The 15,867-nt window shown below is 49.2% G+C and overlaps 2 protein-coding genes across 4 annotated transcripts; both read right to left on the bottom strand.

Annotated features, from left to right (window-relative positions):
* Nucleotides 1–744: 744 nt before the first annotated feature.
* LOC124685835 (septin and tuftelin-interacting protein 1 homolog 1-like) lies at nucleotides 745–3,069 on the bottom strand. Of its 3 annotated transcripts, none has more exons than XM_047219869.1 (2): nucleotides 1,069–2,685; nucleotides 745–972 (listed from the first exon to the last, which is right to left on the bottom strand). In XM_047219869.1, exon 1 carries the CDS (start codon nucleotides 2,683–2,685, stop codon nucleotides 1,105–1,107), a length of 1,581 nt encoding a protein of 526 aa, XP_047075825.1. In that variant the 3' UTR covers nucleotides 745–972; nucleotides 1,069–1,104. The 3 variants fall into 3 exon arrangements, with proteins under 3 accessions (XP_047075825.1, XP_047075826.1, XP_047075827.1); XM_047219870.1 differs by having other exon boundaries at nucleotides 1,074–2,685; XM_047219871.1 differs by lacking the exon at nucleotides 745–972 and having other exon boundaries at nucleotides 1,028–3,069.
* A 2,117-nt stretch (nucleotides 3,070–5,186) lies between these two features.
* Nucleotides 5,187–6,812, bottom strand: LOC124685802 (FBD-associated F-box protein At5g60610-like). The gene is made up of 4 exons (XM_047219837.1): nucleotides 5,826–6,812; nucleotides 5,570–5,704; nucleotides 5,318–5,467; nucleotides 5,187–5,225 (listed from the first exon to the last, which is right to left on the bottom strand). Exons 1-4 carry the CDS (start codon nucleotides 6,810–6,812, stop codon nucleotides 5,187–5,189), a joined length of 1,311 nt encoding a protein of 436 aa, XP_047075793.1.
* Between the last annotated feature and the right edge of the window lie 9,055 nt (nucleotides 6,813–15,867).

Here is a 15,867-nt window from a genome sequence, read left to right as displayed (position 1 = left end):
CGATTTGGAGCTCTAAAACCGATGAAAATGGTCAATTTTTTTGGAAAATAACTCGATCCCGACGAGAACGGGAGAGAAAGAAGGGAGTGGAGCAGCGGCGGCCGGAAAGATCATCGGTGGCGGCACGGATCGAGCATGGAGTTGCAGTCGTGCAAAGAGCTAAACCTAGAGCTCTGATACCATGTTGTGAATGAGCAACTTGTAGTTGGTACAATATGCAGGGAACCCCTCATACACTGAAAATATACACTAAAGGGGTCTATACATCACTAACAGGAATCACATACCCTCTTTTGATTACTTACCTTGTCCCTCTTTTCCAAAAATTTCCTTACTGGCACTCAGCATCCAAGTTGAAAGAGATAAGTTGAACAAGTATGGTCATCCTTTATTGGGATGTACTATTAAACAAAAATTGGGATTATCCGCAAAAAATTATGGTAGAGCGTGTTATGAGTGTCTATGCTCATTTGCTACCCAATTAGTTGATGTTTGTTCTAAAATTGATTTACTATATGAATCTAACACCTTCTCACCCCCATAGTTTCCTGTCAGATTTATGCACTGATGCAGAACAAGATTAATGCAGAAATATATTGTTCTTAGTTGGAGAGGGCATTTGATTATGTCCAGAAACTCAGCGAGATATAAATAAAACTTACTGGGTGAAAAGAAATATCAAGAGAATAAATTGGTCTCAATGGACAACCAGATCAAAACAGTTCTGCATCAGCAGGTCACTCTTTCCCATGTAGATGTTCAAAAACAGCTGAATTCATGCTCATGACCTGCAAGTGGATGCCACAAAGGACATTACTAGAAAATTTGTTCCGTAAAAGGTATTCTACAAACAGTGCCAAAACGTTTCTTTTTGAGACTCCCACTGAATACATGATCTGTTAGTATGGTCTTGCCATCCAAGCTCATCTCCAACAATAGCGCAAAGGAAGCACATGAATTCATATTCCTGACCTGCAGGTTGATGCCACAAAGGACATTAGAAACTTTTTCTATATATAAGCTATTCTACAAAAAGTACCCACAAAATTACAGTGTTAAGACTTAAACTGTACACGCATTTTTGTCTGAAACTTCAATTGGATGTTAGCATGGTGTTGCCATCCGGTTCATCTCCATCAATTGCACGAGAGTCACAGAACTCCATGATCCTTGAACTTGCGCAAAAAGCAGCCCCTTCACGGAATCTAGGCGGACTCTTATGCAGCCAAACTCATACACCGGAACACCATTGTAGAATTTGCCAGCGCTGGGCATGAACTTCAAACCGTGTTCCTCTGCATACGCCAAGATGCGGTCCTTGAAACTCAAATCCTCCATGGCTGCTCCTGGCACTTGTTGCGGTGGTGCTCGCTGCGCCGCATCGAACTGCTGATCCTCTGCTGCTTCCGGGCACCCCGTGGCCTCCCTTGCCGCCCCAGGCAGCAACACCTCACGCCCTTCGGCGGCATTGTCCATCATGACAAGGCCAGCAGCCAGAAGCATCCGTACACGACGATGTGCGATCAACTCTGGTGGTAAAATCCCCCTCCAGCTCTTGTACCAGTACACGACCTCGTCGAAATCAGGATCCGTGGAGCGCAGCCAATGGTAGAGAACCAGTAGCCATTTGCTGAAGAATTCCACCTCCAACAAATGAACCATACAGTACGCTGGGATAGCAGAAGACCAGATCATCACCCGGTCGTTGAACTGGTCGAGCTCCTGGCTGTTAACAGCCGGGCTGATCTGCAACTCCTGCAGTGCCAGCTTCAGCTTGGGTACGATGTACCGCGTGATCATGGCCTCCCAGCTCGCCGGATCAAACACGCCCTTCCATGGAGATAGAGCGGCGTAGGCCGACGCGTCGTGTGATTGCCATGAGCAGAGGACGCCGGTGCTCAGCTTGTACCGAACAGAATGGCACAGGGTCTCTGTCCTGCTTTGCCCCAGAATCGGCAGCCATGGGTGCACCCACGCATGGATCGGCACATTCTCGCGATCCCAAGAGTCGATGGCGGCAGAGAGCTTCGGCATGATCACATCCTCCAACGTTGATTCAAGCACAACTGGTGGTAGCAGCTCTTCCCACGATTCAAGAAACCGGAGCATCGGCTCGGGATCCCGGGCATCCCATGAGTTAGCGCCCGATGCTCTGACGACCGGCAGAATCACATCGAGCAGAAGCTGAGTGTATGGATCAATGTAATCTGATCTGAAATCATAATGCTGCGGATGCTGCTGAAGAAAATCCTTCCACTGCGTCATTAGTTCCAACCCAAACGAGGGATCACGCAGCGGCTGCCACCCATGGCACGCCCTGACCAGCAGGGGACGCACGAACTCGCAGGCGATCCATGCGAGGCCACAGAGGTCGAACACCTCCTCGTGGCGCGTCTTCAGTTCCCGGAAGGTGTCTAGCAGGGCTTCCGGAGTGAGCACGCCGGCCGCCTCGTCCGCCCGGACCTGCTCGAGAGCCCCGGTGATGGCCTCCATGACCTGCAGCTCGTGTCCGTGCGAAGCCTCATGCTCTGCCAGTCTGTTTTTCTCACGCGTCAGGCTAGCCACGTCCTCCTTCTCCCGCTGCAGCTGCTCGTCCAGGCCCCTGATGCCGGCCGCGGCCTGGTCGACGAGGACCTGGAGATTGTACTGCAGCTCCGGCATGGGGAGGTCTTCATCCAAATCCATCTCTTGTTCGTCGTTGAGCCCTGTCATGTCCGTCAGCACGCGCGGCTGAGGGCCTCGCATGTCGATCACCCTGTCCACAACCATGGGCTGTACCTGCTCGGCACGCGTCGTCAGCAGCGCGCTCTTAGACAGGACAAGGCCAGGAGCACGACTGTTCCTCGCGGCGGCGGCCTTCCTGGACCACCGCGGCGGTTCCGGTTCCTCCTCGGCGGGCGGCGGGGGCGGGGGCGGCAGGTTCTCCTTACCGTGGAAGAAGGGCCTGTGCTCCTCGACGCTGCCGAGCCCGGCGTGGGCGGGGCGCGAGACGCCCTCCAGCGGCGCGACGATCCCCTGCCCGTCCTTGCCGAGGCCCGTGCCGGACTTGAACCCCATGTTGGCCATCATCCTGGACGCGGCCGCGCCGTACCTGGACTCCATGCTCCCGTCATCCCCAGTGGAGTCATCGGGTTTCCTCCTCTTGGAGGTCGTCCCTTGGCCCGCGGAGGAGAGGAATTGGTGGGGTCCCTCCCGCCGGCGCTTGCCGCGGAACGCGCCGGAGCCGGCGTCCGATCCCATGGCGATTGGCGCCGATCGTGCAGGGCTTCCAATCCGTTTACCTTCTTTCTCTCTCTCTCCAGTTCAGGTAGCGTGCCTAGATGTAGCTGGGCAATTTGTACCCAAGGCGGTTCGGTGATTAATCCTTACCGACAAAGAGTCGGAAACCATATGTGAATCGGACAATCGGTGGGTATGCAAAGACGCGACCGTGCACAAGGACTGCTACAGTAATAGAAGCTTCATAGTTGACTAATGCAGATGCCTGCTCCTCCGCTTGAAATCAACATGATTCATGATACCTGGTTACATAGACAGCAGATTTCTGACTGAGTTGAGCACAATCCAAATCTGGAAGCGACACGCAAAGCATTTGCTGTAGAGTTACTTCTCACATGATAGTCTTGCCTTCCAGATTATGGATATGCTAGAACCCAAAGCATGATTCAAACTGAAGTATACAAAAATACCTATGACAAAACCTCTTGGCATGTTCATGAACGGAACCAACAACAATAAAAATACAAGGGCCAGAATAATTTTATCAAATCCTATATGTAAGCGAATCGATGTGCCAATGATAATGTATTTCGTAAACACAGCAAGTTCATTCATGGCTAAATCAAAATGCATGGGCAAAGTTCACACGATTACAGCAACCATCTCACTATTTTGAAACCTCAAAGACTGGCGTACTTGTCCATATGATAACCGTATGATACATCATACATGTTCTGGCAGGTGCAGTAGCAGTCCAATAACCAGTATAGGTATCCTCTTAAACAGCAAGTTCATTCATTTCCTACTGTTCAAGAAAAAGCAATAGCAACATATATAGCTAACCCATCAGTGATCCATAAGCTACACAATTAAAAATAACCATATGCGATAGGAGCAAAGACACGATAGAAAGTGCTTGCAGATTAATTACTAACCAAAAACATTGTTGGTATCAGATAAATAGTGGCAAACAATAGAAATGAGAGCATAGCCCGTTCTAACATTACTTCAGATAGATAGTTAGCATATGTAGTAAAACACTAACAGCCAGCCATATGCAATAATATTATAAGCAATTCAGCATGACAAACAAACCGACTTCTACAAGAGAAGGCATTGTGAAGTTATTGCAGACATACACGTATGAGGCAAATCAGATAAATAGTGGCAAACAATAGAAACGAGAACATGGAAAGTTATCAAATTAGCCCCGTTCTAACATTACTTCAGATAGATAGTTAGAACGTCTAGTAAAACACTAATAGCCAGCCATATACAATAATATTATCAGCATGATGAACAAATCGACTGCTACAAGAGAGGGCATTGTGAAGTTCTTGCAGACATACACAGTGTGACCCTGGTCTACTGCCATGGAAAGCATCAAAGGGTGCCGATCCACATCTACTTCATCTCTTGGATGTAATATATAATCCTGACCAAAGCTTGCAATCAGGAACCAAAATGAGAGCTAAGTAATTAGACATCGCAACTTGCAAGACGGTTAATGTCATACAGTGTGAAAGGCTTATTGAGTATCACTACATGTCACCTGTGATGGAAGAGCACAGCCACAAGATGATTTCAGTGTTCCGAAGACCTTCAGATATGAATGGCATGATTCCATGCTCATTTTACACATAACACTGAGTGCAGCAGCACGACTTCTCAATGAGACTGTGCATGCCCCTGCCCTTTACAAGTTACAGTGATGACACAAAGTATAACAGAAAACTGACAACACAAATGCTTGAACAGTTTGTGCATTGCCACAAGATTCCAGGATAATACAAACCAAAGGAGAAGAAAAAAGTAGCAAACACGAGGATTAGCCAAGTTTGGAAAAGCACAAAGTGAGATAGGCAAGAACTACCTAACAGGCTAATCAATGTCGACATCTACTTATGAAGGGATCAATTAGATCCAAATCACGAACGTGGTTGATTTCTGAAGCACCACGGAGACAATTACCGGTTGTAAAGTGAATCCGAGCACCTCTTGAAGCTCTGCTCTCAAACATCAGCTTCTTAGAGTGATGTTCAGCAAATCCCCGATAATAATCCTGGGGGCTAACATGAACTATCATTAACTCAAGCACTTTTGCATTCAGGACGAAGAATGTCACGAAGTCAACTTCTGACTTGATGCCCCGGTAGAATCCCAATCCTATTGTCTTTAACCGAATATCAAAAGTTTTAATAAGATCCCGATGTTTACGGCGCCATAAATTTTTCCAACCTGGCACAGACTAAAAGAACATAGACAGAAAAGAAAGAACCATGTCAGAATAGTAATAATTAGATCAAAAGAGCAGTTGAACACTACAAACTTCCAATAAATAATTCGTCACCTCGATGTACAACTTCTCCAAGCAGGGAAAGCATTTCATCAACTCAATGACTGTATCCAGATCATTCATAAACAAATCAACAGCTAATGTCTTGACAGTGCATACCACCGCCGCCAGCCTATCGAGATGCAATCCCTGTATCAAGCATGGAAGACAACATTAGGCCGGCACCCTGCAGATGATGTGTAATAACGTAATATACAAGAAATGCAGCTTAGGAGTCCCATGAAAAATGACGTAGGAAGGCTAGAGCTACCTCAATAACTGCGGCACAACCATACATGAGACTTCTGGAGGAGACACGCTTATTAGAAAGGCAGCCTATGGTCTGCAGCTTAGGCGCGGAGGTTATCGATACATTGAGTTCCTCAAACAGATCAAGACGGAGCAACCTTTCAAGGCAAGGAGCGTCCTCGATGATAAGTTCCTCGAACTGGAGCTCATGTGTTGGGTGAGAACCAACGCTCACACCAAAGCTTCTGAGGGTAAGTGAGTTGATACGGATGCAACGGAAGCCGGAGCTGCCCTGAATCAGCAAGCACTCCAGAGCAGGACAGCCGGCAATAATGGTGTGCAGCGAGGTCTCGGACACGACGACGTCCTTGAGAGCGAGCTGGTTAAGCTGGGGGAAGTAAAGGGCCTGGGTAGCCGAGTCAGGGAGGTGACATTTGCAGATGATGATGACACGTAGGGTGGGCGAGAAGCGGAAGGCGGACGCCGGGAGTGATGGCACCGACCTTGCTTTCTCATAGCCATGGACGCGGCAGAACTCGAGCTCGCAGAGGCCGTCGAGGGTTGGGGAGCCGAGCCAGGCGTCGACGGCAGCCGGTCGGGAGAGGAGGTAGAGCGCGGGGACGCAGAAGCGGCGGCCGGGGCCGGGGTGGGTGGAGAGGATGCGAGGGATGAGGGCAGCGAGGGCATGGTCGTCGTTGGGGAAGTGGTAGCCGAGGTTGGCGAGGCCGTCGCAGTCGCAGTCGAGGTTGAGGGAGGCGGAGCGCCAGAGGTGGCGCCACCGGGACGCGAGGATCTGGGTGCGGGCGCCGCCCTTGGTGGGGAGGAGGGAGATGATGTCGGCGAGGATGGGGTCCGGGAGGTCGCTGATGCGGTCGACGGCGGAGGGGTCTCCTTCCTCGCCTTGGCCCGCTCCGGGCGGCGGTTCTCGGGCGTGAGTGCCTCCCTCCGCCGTAGCCGCAGGCGGCTCTTCTAGTTTCCTCTTCCTCCGACTAGGACTCCCCGCCTCCATCTCCACCGCAGAAGAGTGGAGGACTCTGGGTAGCGGGAGTTGGCGCTGGGGGAGCAAGAGAAGTAGGTGGCGGCTAGGTTGAAGCAGCAGTCGCCGGAGCCGAGGGTGAGGGGAGGACGGCGGCGGGGCGATGCAGACGAGCAGGAAGAGTGGAATTGGAAATGATGGGCCCGTCAGACTTGGCTTTGGGCTCAATGTTGTGTGAGCCTCAAACCAAATACAAAGAAATTTTTCTTTCCATATGGATTTTTCTGTATTAAGGATGGATCGGAGATTCGTTTCTAGGAGGATAAATGGCTTGGTAATGCCACACTTCGATAATAATACCCGGCATTGTACAATATTGTGCGACACAAAAGTGATACTATCGCTGAGGTGTTGAAAACTTTCCCACCGAATGTGTTGTTCAGAAGAAGTCTTATCGGTCCTAGACAAAACTCCTGGCATGAATTGCTACAGCGTCTTGAGATAGTTCAATTGACGCAGGGGTTAGATGAGTTTCGTTGGAATCTCACCGGGAATGGTGCATTTTCTGTGGCTTCCATGTACAATGCTTTGATTCAGCCTGATATTCCAGTCGATAATAATTCAAAGATTTGGAAGATGAGGATACCGCTCAAAACAAAGGTTTTTTGCATGGTATCTTCGCCGTGGGGTCATACTCACTAAAGATAATCTTGCCAAACGCAATCTGGCATGGAAGTAAGAAGTGTGTCTTCCGTCACCAAGACGAGACTATTAAACACTTGTTCTTAAAGTGTAAGTTTGTTAGATCTATATGGTCAATTGTCCAAATAGGGTCTACCTTATACCCCCAGAGTAGTGTTGCCAATATATCTGGTAATTGGCTCAATGATGTGGCGGTTAGGTTTAAGCGTCTTATTAGGATGGGAGCGATTGTCATTATTTGGTCGCTATGGCTATGTAGAAATGACAAGATTTTCAATAATATTTCTTCTTCTCTTATGCAGGTCATATACCGGTCTACAGCTACGCTGCGCTCACGGGTGCCACTTCAACGGTTGGAACATCGAGACTTCTTTCCGGAAGTGTCTTCACGGTTGGAGGATGCGGCGAGGGATATTTTTTCCCAACATGGGCGGTAGCGTGATCTTCGCCTGGGTCCACCTACTTAGTTTTGTTTTTTGATCTTGGAACTCGTGTAGTCGGTTTGTAACAGATATTGGTACGGCTGTGTGCATCCTAGTTATGCAGAGGCCAGATCTATTGCTTAAAGTAATAAAGTGCCCATTTTGAAAAAAATACTGTGGTGTATATTCATCTTTTCTTAAACTTAACAATCAGTGCCGGTGACTTTGCCTTAGTGCCTGTTTGTTTGAGCTCGAGCGGAACAAATAAGCGGTTGTAGCTGGTGGACTTCGAGAAGCAGCTGGAGTGGACGACCGGTGAAATGCAAAAATATTGTTTGGCAAACCTGCTTTTAGCACGGCTGGTAGACATGTACCTGATGCAAAAAGTCTGATGTAGCTGACGATGATTTTAAGTACTAATCAAACATGATTCTGCTAAAATAATAAGCTTAGCAATTTTTTAGGTAAAAAACTAATTTTCCGTTCTTCCCTAAATTGTTCAAAATTCCCAGATCTGAATCTCACAAACATATACAATGCAAAATCACAGGTTGGGGAAAGGAGGACAGGGGTGGGAGGTGAGAGGCGAGTGGTGGTGGCTTGAACGACTGAGGCGCGTCATAGAGTTTATAGGGGAATTCAGCAGAAATCTCTCGCATTCCTGCATCAATTCCTCGTGGAGCTGTTTCTTGCGAAAAAGAGAAAGCTGCTGTGGACATTAACTGAGGAGGTGCTAGTTGGTCGATCCAGAGTTATTTTAGTGGAGAAGATAAACAGTGTTGGGATTGGTTTCTCCTATCACAAACGGGCTGGAGAATGGGCTAAAGATTGTCTAGGCTGATTCGAACTGTAGGACACCAAAATAACTGGGATTTTTCAGAAAACAAAACATAAGAAAGAAAGAAAAGAAACAGAAATTGCTGACCTGGCATGTTGATGAGCTGGATAGCCTGCATGTTCAGAGAAATATTGTAGTGGGGTGCTCCTATTTAGGAATAGAAGATGAGAACATGTACAGTTATCAATGTGCCCCATTCTAAAATTACTTTAGATAGAACGTGTGGTAAAACACTCATAGTCAGCCATATGCAATAATATTAGCAACATGACGAACAAGCCTAATGCAACAAGAGAGGGCATTGTAATTTTTTTTAGCAAAAACAGTAGGGAAAAATCCCTACAGTGCCATTTTTCATTTATCATAAGGGCATTGTAAATTTCTTGCAGACATACAGATTGCCCATATTCCTTTGTTGGGACTCAAAGAAAGACTTACCATTGAGATGGAGCTGAATCTCTCGCTCATGAATTATACAATCCGCCAAATAGAAGAACAGAAGGAACATCTCAGCCTCAAGAATTCACGCAATAATATACTTCATCTCGTTGATATAATATGCAATCCTGACAAAAGCTTACAACCAGGAAGCACAATGAGAACTAAATAACTAGACAGTGGAACTTGCAAGATGATTAAATATCATAAAGTAAGAAAGACTTCTTCAATAATCATCACATGTCACATGTGATGGAATATCACAACATAAGATGATTTCAATGTGCCAAAAGACCTGCAAGTACCACTCATTTTGCGCGTACCACTCTTTTTTATAGGAAAAGCCACCTGACGCTTTTTATTAACTTTCAAACATTGATACATCGTTCAACAAAAACGGCAGAAGGAAACTAGGGGGCTCATCGACCCACATACTAAGAAATAGAATTGTAGAAATATTCCTAGCTATCTCATGTGCCAACATATTGGCTTTCCTTGGACTATGCTCGAACAAATTGTGTCAAAATCGCTTGATATCATTTCACATTCATGGAAAATAATATAGATTACTGTAGCTTGTTGTTTAAATGAGGTTCTAGTATAATACAAACAAAAGAAGAAAATAGCAAACACAAAAATTAACAAATTTCGCAGAAAAGCATAAATAAAACTCTATTTGGGATAATCTAATTAGCTTGCGTTGTGATAAAGGAAACAGTGGACTCAAGATGTAAGCGTATTGCGATCATACCAGGCACTTAGAAGCAGAGGTCTATTAGTTTTTAAAGAAAATGATGCGAGAACCCATGATGAAGAGAAAAGGAGATCTTTCTAAGAAAATGAGATAACATAGGCTTTTGATATCTGCTCCGTCAACAAGCCCTAGTTTCATATTTATTTATAGGAGAGAGATGTTAGGCTCAGCCAATGAGAAAACTTCTTGGCACGTTCAAGAAAGAAGCCAGGAACATGGACAATACAAGTGTCGCCGAGGGCAAGGACAATGGAAATATCCTATATGTACACTAACTGATGAGTCAATAGTCTACAAAACTCACGATCATAAAGATCATATCATGGAAGAGATAGACCACATAGCTACCGGTAAAATTCTCAGCTTCGGGGGAGAACTACTCCCTCCTCATCATGGGAGTCAGCAGCTGCGATGAAGATGGTGGTGGAGTCGATGGAGATGGTTTCCGGGGGCAATTCCCCGTCCCGGTAGGTTGCTAGAACAGAGATTTCTGTCCCCCGAAACTTGGCTACGACGGCGGCGGAGCTACGGAACTTCTCGTGGGTGGAGGCTGATTGATTTAGGGTTTTCGCGTCGGGAGGCTTCTTATAGGTGGAAGGGCGAGGTCGGTGGAGGCCAGGGGGGCCACACCACCCCTTGGCGCGGCAAGGGCCTGGGCCGCGCCAAGGCATGGTCTGGCCGCCCTGTGGCGCCTCTTTATCCCTCCTCTAGACGTCGTCTTACTTACGGAAAAATAAGATCTTCGGCTTTTGTTTCGTCTAATTCCGAGAATATTTCCTGTACAACTTTTCTGAAATACAAAATAGCAGAAAACAGGGAACTGGTACTGTGGCATCTTGTCAATAGGTTAGTGCCGGAAAATGTATAAAATTGCAACGATGTGTAAATAAAACATATTGGAATTGGTGTAAAACAAGCATGCAACATCAAAAATTATAGATACGTTTGCGACGTATCAGCGGCCAGGTGCAGAGTCTCGGGGAACTTCACCAGAGAAATCGAGCAGAGCTCAAAGATCTTCGAGGAGAAGAGAGAGAGAGAGAGAGAGAGAGAGAGACGAAGCGTCGGCGCGAGGAAGAAGATGAAGTGAGCGGTAAGAGCCTCGAGCCTCCCCCTCCCCCTATTTATAGCGGTGGGTAAGTGGAGATTGTGGGCGGCGTCGTGCGATTAACTGCACCCACGATCTCCATAACTCCCGTGCGTTTCGGGTAACTAGCCATGATCTCCAGTTTTTGCGGAGCCAAGCCGCCAACGGCCGCAGAAGATCTCAAGCCGACAGAGACGTGACCAGACACTGGGCCTAGCCCAGGGAATCTGGCAGAGGCCAGTCGGATGAGGCTCGGGCCTTGAGGCGGCGGAGAGCTCGAAGACCGCGTGTCCAAGCCGGCAACGGCACCAGGGAACAAGGCGGTACATTCTCTGCGCAGCTGGAAACTTCTCCTACACTTCAAATAAAAAAACATTTGCGGTGCGAGCCGGACTTCCGGCTTGGTGACATCCGGATGGCGCAAGTCAGATCTTCATAAAGGGGAAGGGCGCAGCCGGCCGTGAAGAGATTCGCGGCTGGCCCCTTCAAAGGCTTTTCAGCAAGATCCATGAGATCAACAAAGAACAGGCTTCGGGGAAACCTGCTCAGGCTCTTCTCTATGCAGGACCTCGCCAGCTTCAGGGGCTAATGTGGGGGAAGACCCCGGGTATGGCAAAGGACTGGGAACAGTTGGCTCAGGGCCGGATGGCCCGCAGCCAAAGCCAGCTGAGGAGCGGCCGACTGGAGTTGTGGCTTGCCGCCTTGGGGCCAACTACAACCAAGTCTAGGCCGGCTAGGCCATGGCCGGATGCGCCATGTTCTGGGCCGGCTTCGACATGTATCCGTCTAAAGATAGGGCTGGCCGGCTTCGGCATTGCTAGGCCGGCTGCCCCTTCATCGGCTGGGTTCGTCCTTCCCCTGGCCGGCTCCAGAAGTTGGTGATCCTTGCATGAGAAGGCTCCTGGACGGTCGTCCGGGTGCCAAAGTCCACGAGGACGTCCCATCCCGCTGGTCCCGCGACACTGCATAGCAATAGGGATCAGCATGACAACATGCCATCATGACCCGGCTCTCTTGGGCGGCGCTACATAGGGGCCACAGACTACACCAGGAGCTAGATGCTGCCTAGAGGCTGTCTGTCGGCCTGTCATGTCCCTGTCGGCAGGGAGAGAACGACGTGACAAGGACAAGCGACCGGGGCCCCTAGCGCTCGGTACCACGCGAAGAATCCGGAGCCTGCGGGAGCGGCACTGTAGCTTTAGGGGTCTCCATGTAATTGTAGCGGGCGTTATATAAGCCCCAGTAGCACCCCCGTTGGGGGATCGACCCATTCTCTCCTTACATACTTAGCATAACCGCTTGGGAGGGGAGGTCTTCGTCTACCTCGACGCTCTCTCAAGCCAGCCACAGCTCAAGGAGCACCATTGCAATGCCTACACACCGTATACATCATCAGGCAGGGGTAGGGGTGTTACCTACACACAAGGACCCTGAACCTGGGTACATCGACGTGTTGCTTGTGCTCATACCCGCTTCCGGAATCCACCGTAGGCCATAAGGCCTCAACCACCTTACTTAAGCCACTTCATGGCATATGCCGTGACAGATCCGCGACATTTGGCGCCCACCCTGGGACCTTCAGTGTCTGCGGCTGGAGTTTTCTTCTAGACGGGCCTCCTTCTTCCCTCCGGCGAGCGAGTCACTTCAGGCTTGATCTGGAGGCTCGGCTTGCTGGACTGTTTCAGCGACAACGCTGGCTGCTTCGCCGACAGGCCCTTCCCTGCCGGTGGCAACATTATCACCTTCGGTGCACATCGCGTCTACGTCACGCCACCGTGCTACCCGCGCCATGTGCGGAGCTGCATCAGCACTCCTCGCGGAGCCGGTCTCGGCCGCGGCGCCGCCAGCACCCGTGTCATGCAGGAGGTCATGGCCACCGGTGACAACACCACCAAGTCCGTGCGCAACCGCGGCCCTCCGTTGGAGCGCACTGTCAACACGGATGGTGCCCTCGGTGGAGAGATAGACCGCGATGGCGAGGCTACGTCTGCCGCCTCCCTGGGCAGGCCGATCTACAACACCCCCGAGAAGAACGTGCGCGCGGCAACATCCGCCGCGGAAGATCTAGGCCATCTTGAGGGCGAAGAGCTGGGCCGCTAGACGAAGCGCGTGGCTGAGCTGCTCCGCATCGCCACCGAGCAGCAGCATGACCCAAGGTATGTCGGCAACACCCCCAGTATTTCTCTTCCTCGTGGTGCGGCAGGCGGCACCAAAGGCGGGCCTAGGGACACTGCACAGTCATCATCACCGCACCCGAGCCGACAGTCAGAATGTTTCTCCAAAGGCGGCCCCAGGGACACTTCCAAGATCCTTTCATATAAATCATCGGCTGTTACTTTTTATTCGGCAGTCAGAATGTTTCTTCAGGATTTCTTCGTCGTCGCCTCTAGTACATCAACAAACTTCGGCAGGCCAGTATTGTGCCTTGGAGCCGACTGATCCCTAAGATAGAACCACTTTGACCTACAGGCATGGACATATTCTCTCATCGGAAAGTTAAAGTAACTAACTTCCTTTCGGAAAACGAAGCCAACCCTAGCAGTAATGTAAGGTTCGTTGTTGCCACTATAGCGTTTGACAAAGAAGATCTTCTTCCATAGGCCCAATAGGGATCGATACCAAGAAAAGCTCCACAGATGGTAATGAAAATCGCAAGATGAAGGATATAATTCGGTGTTAGCTTCCAGAGCTCAATACTGTATGAGAATAGGAGGCACCGAAGGAATTCATGAGCTGGAAGAGATAACCCTCGGAACATGAAAGCGACAAACATAACAATAAATCCGGCAGGCGATTAGGACGGAGTCTGAACCTAGCAGGCGAACGTCTCCCTCGTAGCCAGAGATTAGTCCAAGGCTCCACATCTTCTTCTCATTGCACTTGGTCATTGTAGACGCAGTCCAATCACATTGAGCATCTTTAGTGGCGGTGGTGGCGGCTCTCGGCGCAATCTTCTTCGGTGCAACCGCGATGGTCTTCGAACCAGTAGCGCTTGTAGCAGCGCTAGCAGCTGCGGCTCTTCTTCTTGCCCATATCGTTGGAGGCTTCTTGGGAGCTCTGGTTTTTGGGCGTAGCAGCAACGAAATGCAAGAGCAGAAGAAGAAGAACAAGACGGCAGGGGAGAGATGAGTAAATCCCTAGATCCTCTTTATAAAGGAAAAGTTACTTTGGAATTGGGCCGATGGATTCATGCCATAGAAAAATGGATGGAGATCTGGTTAAGCACGTGTTACAAGAAGAGGCAAACCGGGGACCCATTACCTCCACTACGCGCAAGAATCGAGGAAACTCTTTGGTTAGCGCGTAATGCTCGGTCATTTCCAAAACTAACTGCGTAGACAAGGGGTGGGCACACTAGGTCGTGTCCCATCAGTTTCACTGCTACATTTGCCACGTCATTGATGATGTCATCAAAGTCATCAGCTCCCCTACGACGGAGCACCCGAATGTAAGTAACACTCGAAAAGAATCTACAAATTTCGGCTAATCGACATGAGTCAACGCACGGTTGTAAACATCCGTCCCTAGACTCAGAGGCTACTCCCATCGGGAGCGCTGGACGCGTACCCGATATAAACAATAAATACATCAACAACCCAAGGAATTCAAAGAAGAACGGACCCAAAGGTTCAACAAATCCAAGTTCAAGCCCGGGGAATTGAATCTGTGTATGGTAACGTTGTTTTGCCTTCGGCAGTTAACCGGTATCGGGTTGCCGAATAAAACTAGGCTCGTTACTTTTATCCCTTACGTACGATCAATTGCTTAGTTTCACCCGAAGTCTCAAAGGACCTGATATACTCAAAGTATCGGGTGATGAAGAAATTTCAAAAGCATCGACAACAATATCTTCGAGTAGTACAACTTGAGTCTACGCACGGTTACAAACATCCATTCCTAGATTCGGGTCTACTCCCATCGGAGCGCTGGACGCGCACCCGATACCAAGCAACTTCAACTTGACGACGAGCATGAAGACTCAATCTTCTTCTACTTATCAAGATGTTCTAGTGAAGACAACTTTAGTCCCTGCCCGAAACTTCGCTTAGGCCACTGACTCGCGGGCTACTGATGTGGGCATTACCCTTCGGGTACCCGATATTAGTATACCTCCTTTGGTCCAACAAGGGGCCCATGAAGATTTCCCTAAACCAAGGTAGGCCCATACATCGGTTATAACGGAAAAGACCTACACGAAGACGGATTCTTGACGAACAAGACGAGAAGATGTCGATAAAGTAAAGAATATATTAGATCTTGATGTAATCTATTCGAGTTCGGACAGGACTCTCGGGACCTGGCCTCCTATATAAAAGGCTAGGAGAGAGCCCGCCGAACAGGAACATACGAAACCTGCACAATCTAGCATACACAAACCCTAGAAACATTGCCTCCCGGCGAGTTCACCATAGCAGTATGTCGGCTGCCCAATTGTAACCTATTTTATTCGATAAATCAAGATCAGATAAGTAGGAAGTAAGGGTTTTACCTCATCGAAGGCCCTGAACCTGGGTAAATCTTGCTCTCTATTCGTTTGGTATCTGATGTCTCGTGTTAACCTGCAGGATTCCGTCAACCCTAAGCCCCTCATGGTGGGCATTGCTGAGGAGTTCCCTCGACACCCCAAATCCAGGTGGAGGCGGAGTAGAGCAGGAGCAGCGGTCGGATGACAGGGCGCCGGAGCCACGGTCGGAAGACGGGGCGCGGACGGAGGAGACGGCTACCGACGAGCACAAAGTCGGCAGAACAGCGGTGGCACGCCATTGGGAGCAGCCAAACGCGGCTGGCCGCATGACATCGACATGTGAATCGGGGTGGATGCGTACCCCGACGAGGGCTCCATCTCT

Source organism: Lolium rigidum, chromosome 2 (assembly GCF_022539505.1).
Source record: "Lolium rigidum isolate FL_2022 chromosome 2, APGP_CSIRO_Lrig_0.1, whole genome shotgun sequence".
Taxonomy (NCBI): domain Eukaryota; kingdom Viridiplantae; phylum Streptophyta; class Magnoliopsida; order Poales; family Poaceae; genus Lolium; species Lolium rigidum.
The sequence above is the reverse complement of the archived record's forward strand: the minus strand, read 5'-3'. Positions and strand labels throughout refer to the sequence as shown.

Bases quoted from the DNA above. Each gene is read 5' to 3' on its own strand.
- LOC124685835 (XM_047219871.1), bottom strand. From the start codon at position 3,069: ATGATGGCCAACATGGGGTTCAAGTCCGGCACGGGCCTCGGCAAGGAC.
- LOC124685802 (XM_047219837.1), bottom strand. From the start codon at position 6,812: ATGGAGGCGGGGAGTCCTAGTCGGAGGAAGAGGAAACTAGAAGAGCCG. The intron at 5,705-5,825 runs GTAGCTCTAGCC...TGCTTGATACAG, and splicing joins GTTGTGCCGCAGTTATTGAG to GGATTGCATCTCGATAGGCT. The intron at 5,468-5,569 runs GTGACGAATTAT...ATGTTCTTTTAG, and splicing joins TGGAGAAGTTGTACATCGAG to TCTGTGCCAGGTTGGAAAAA.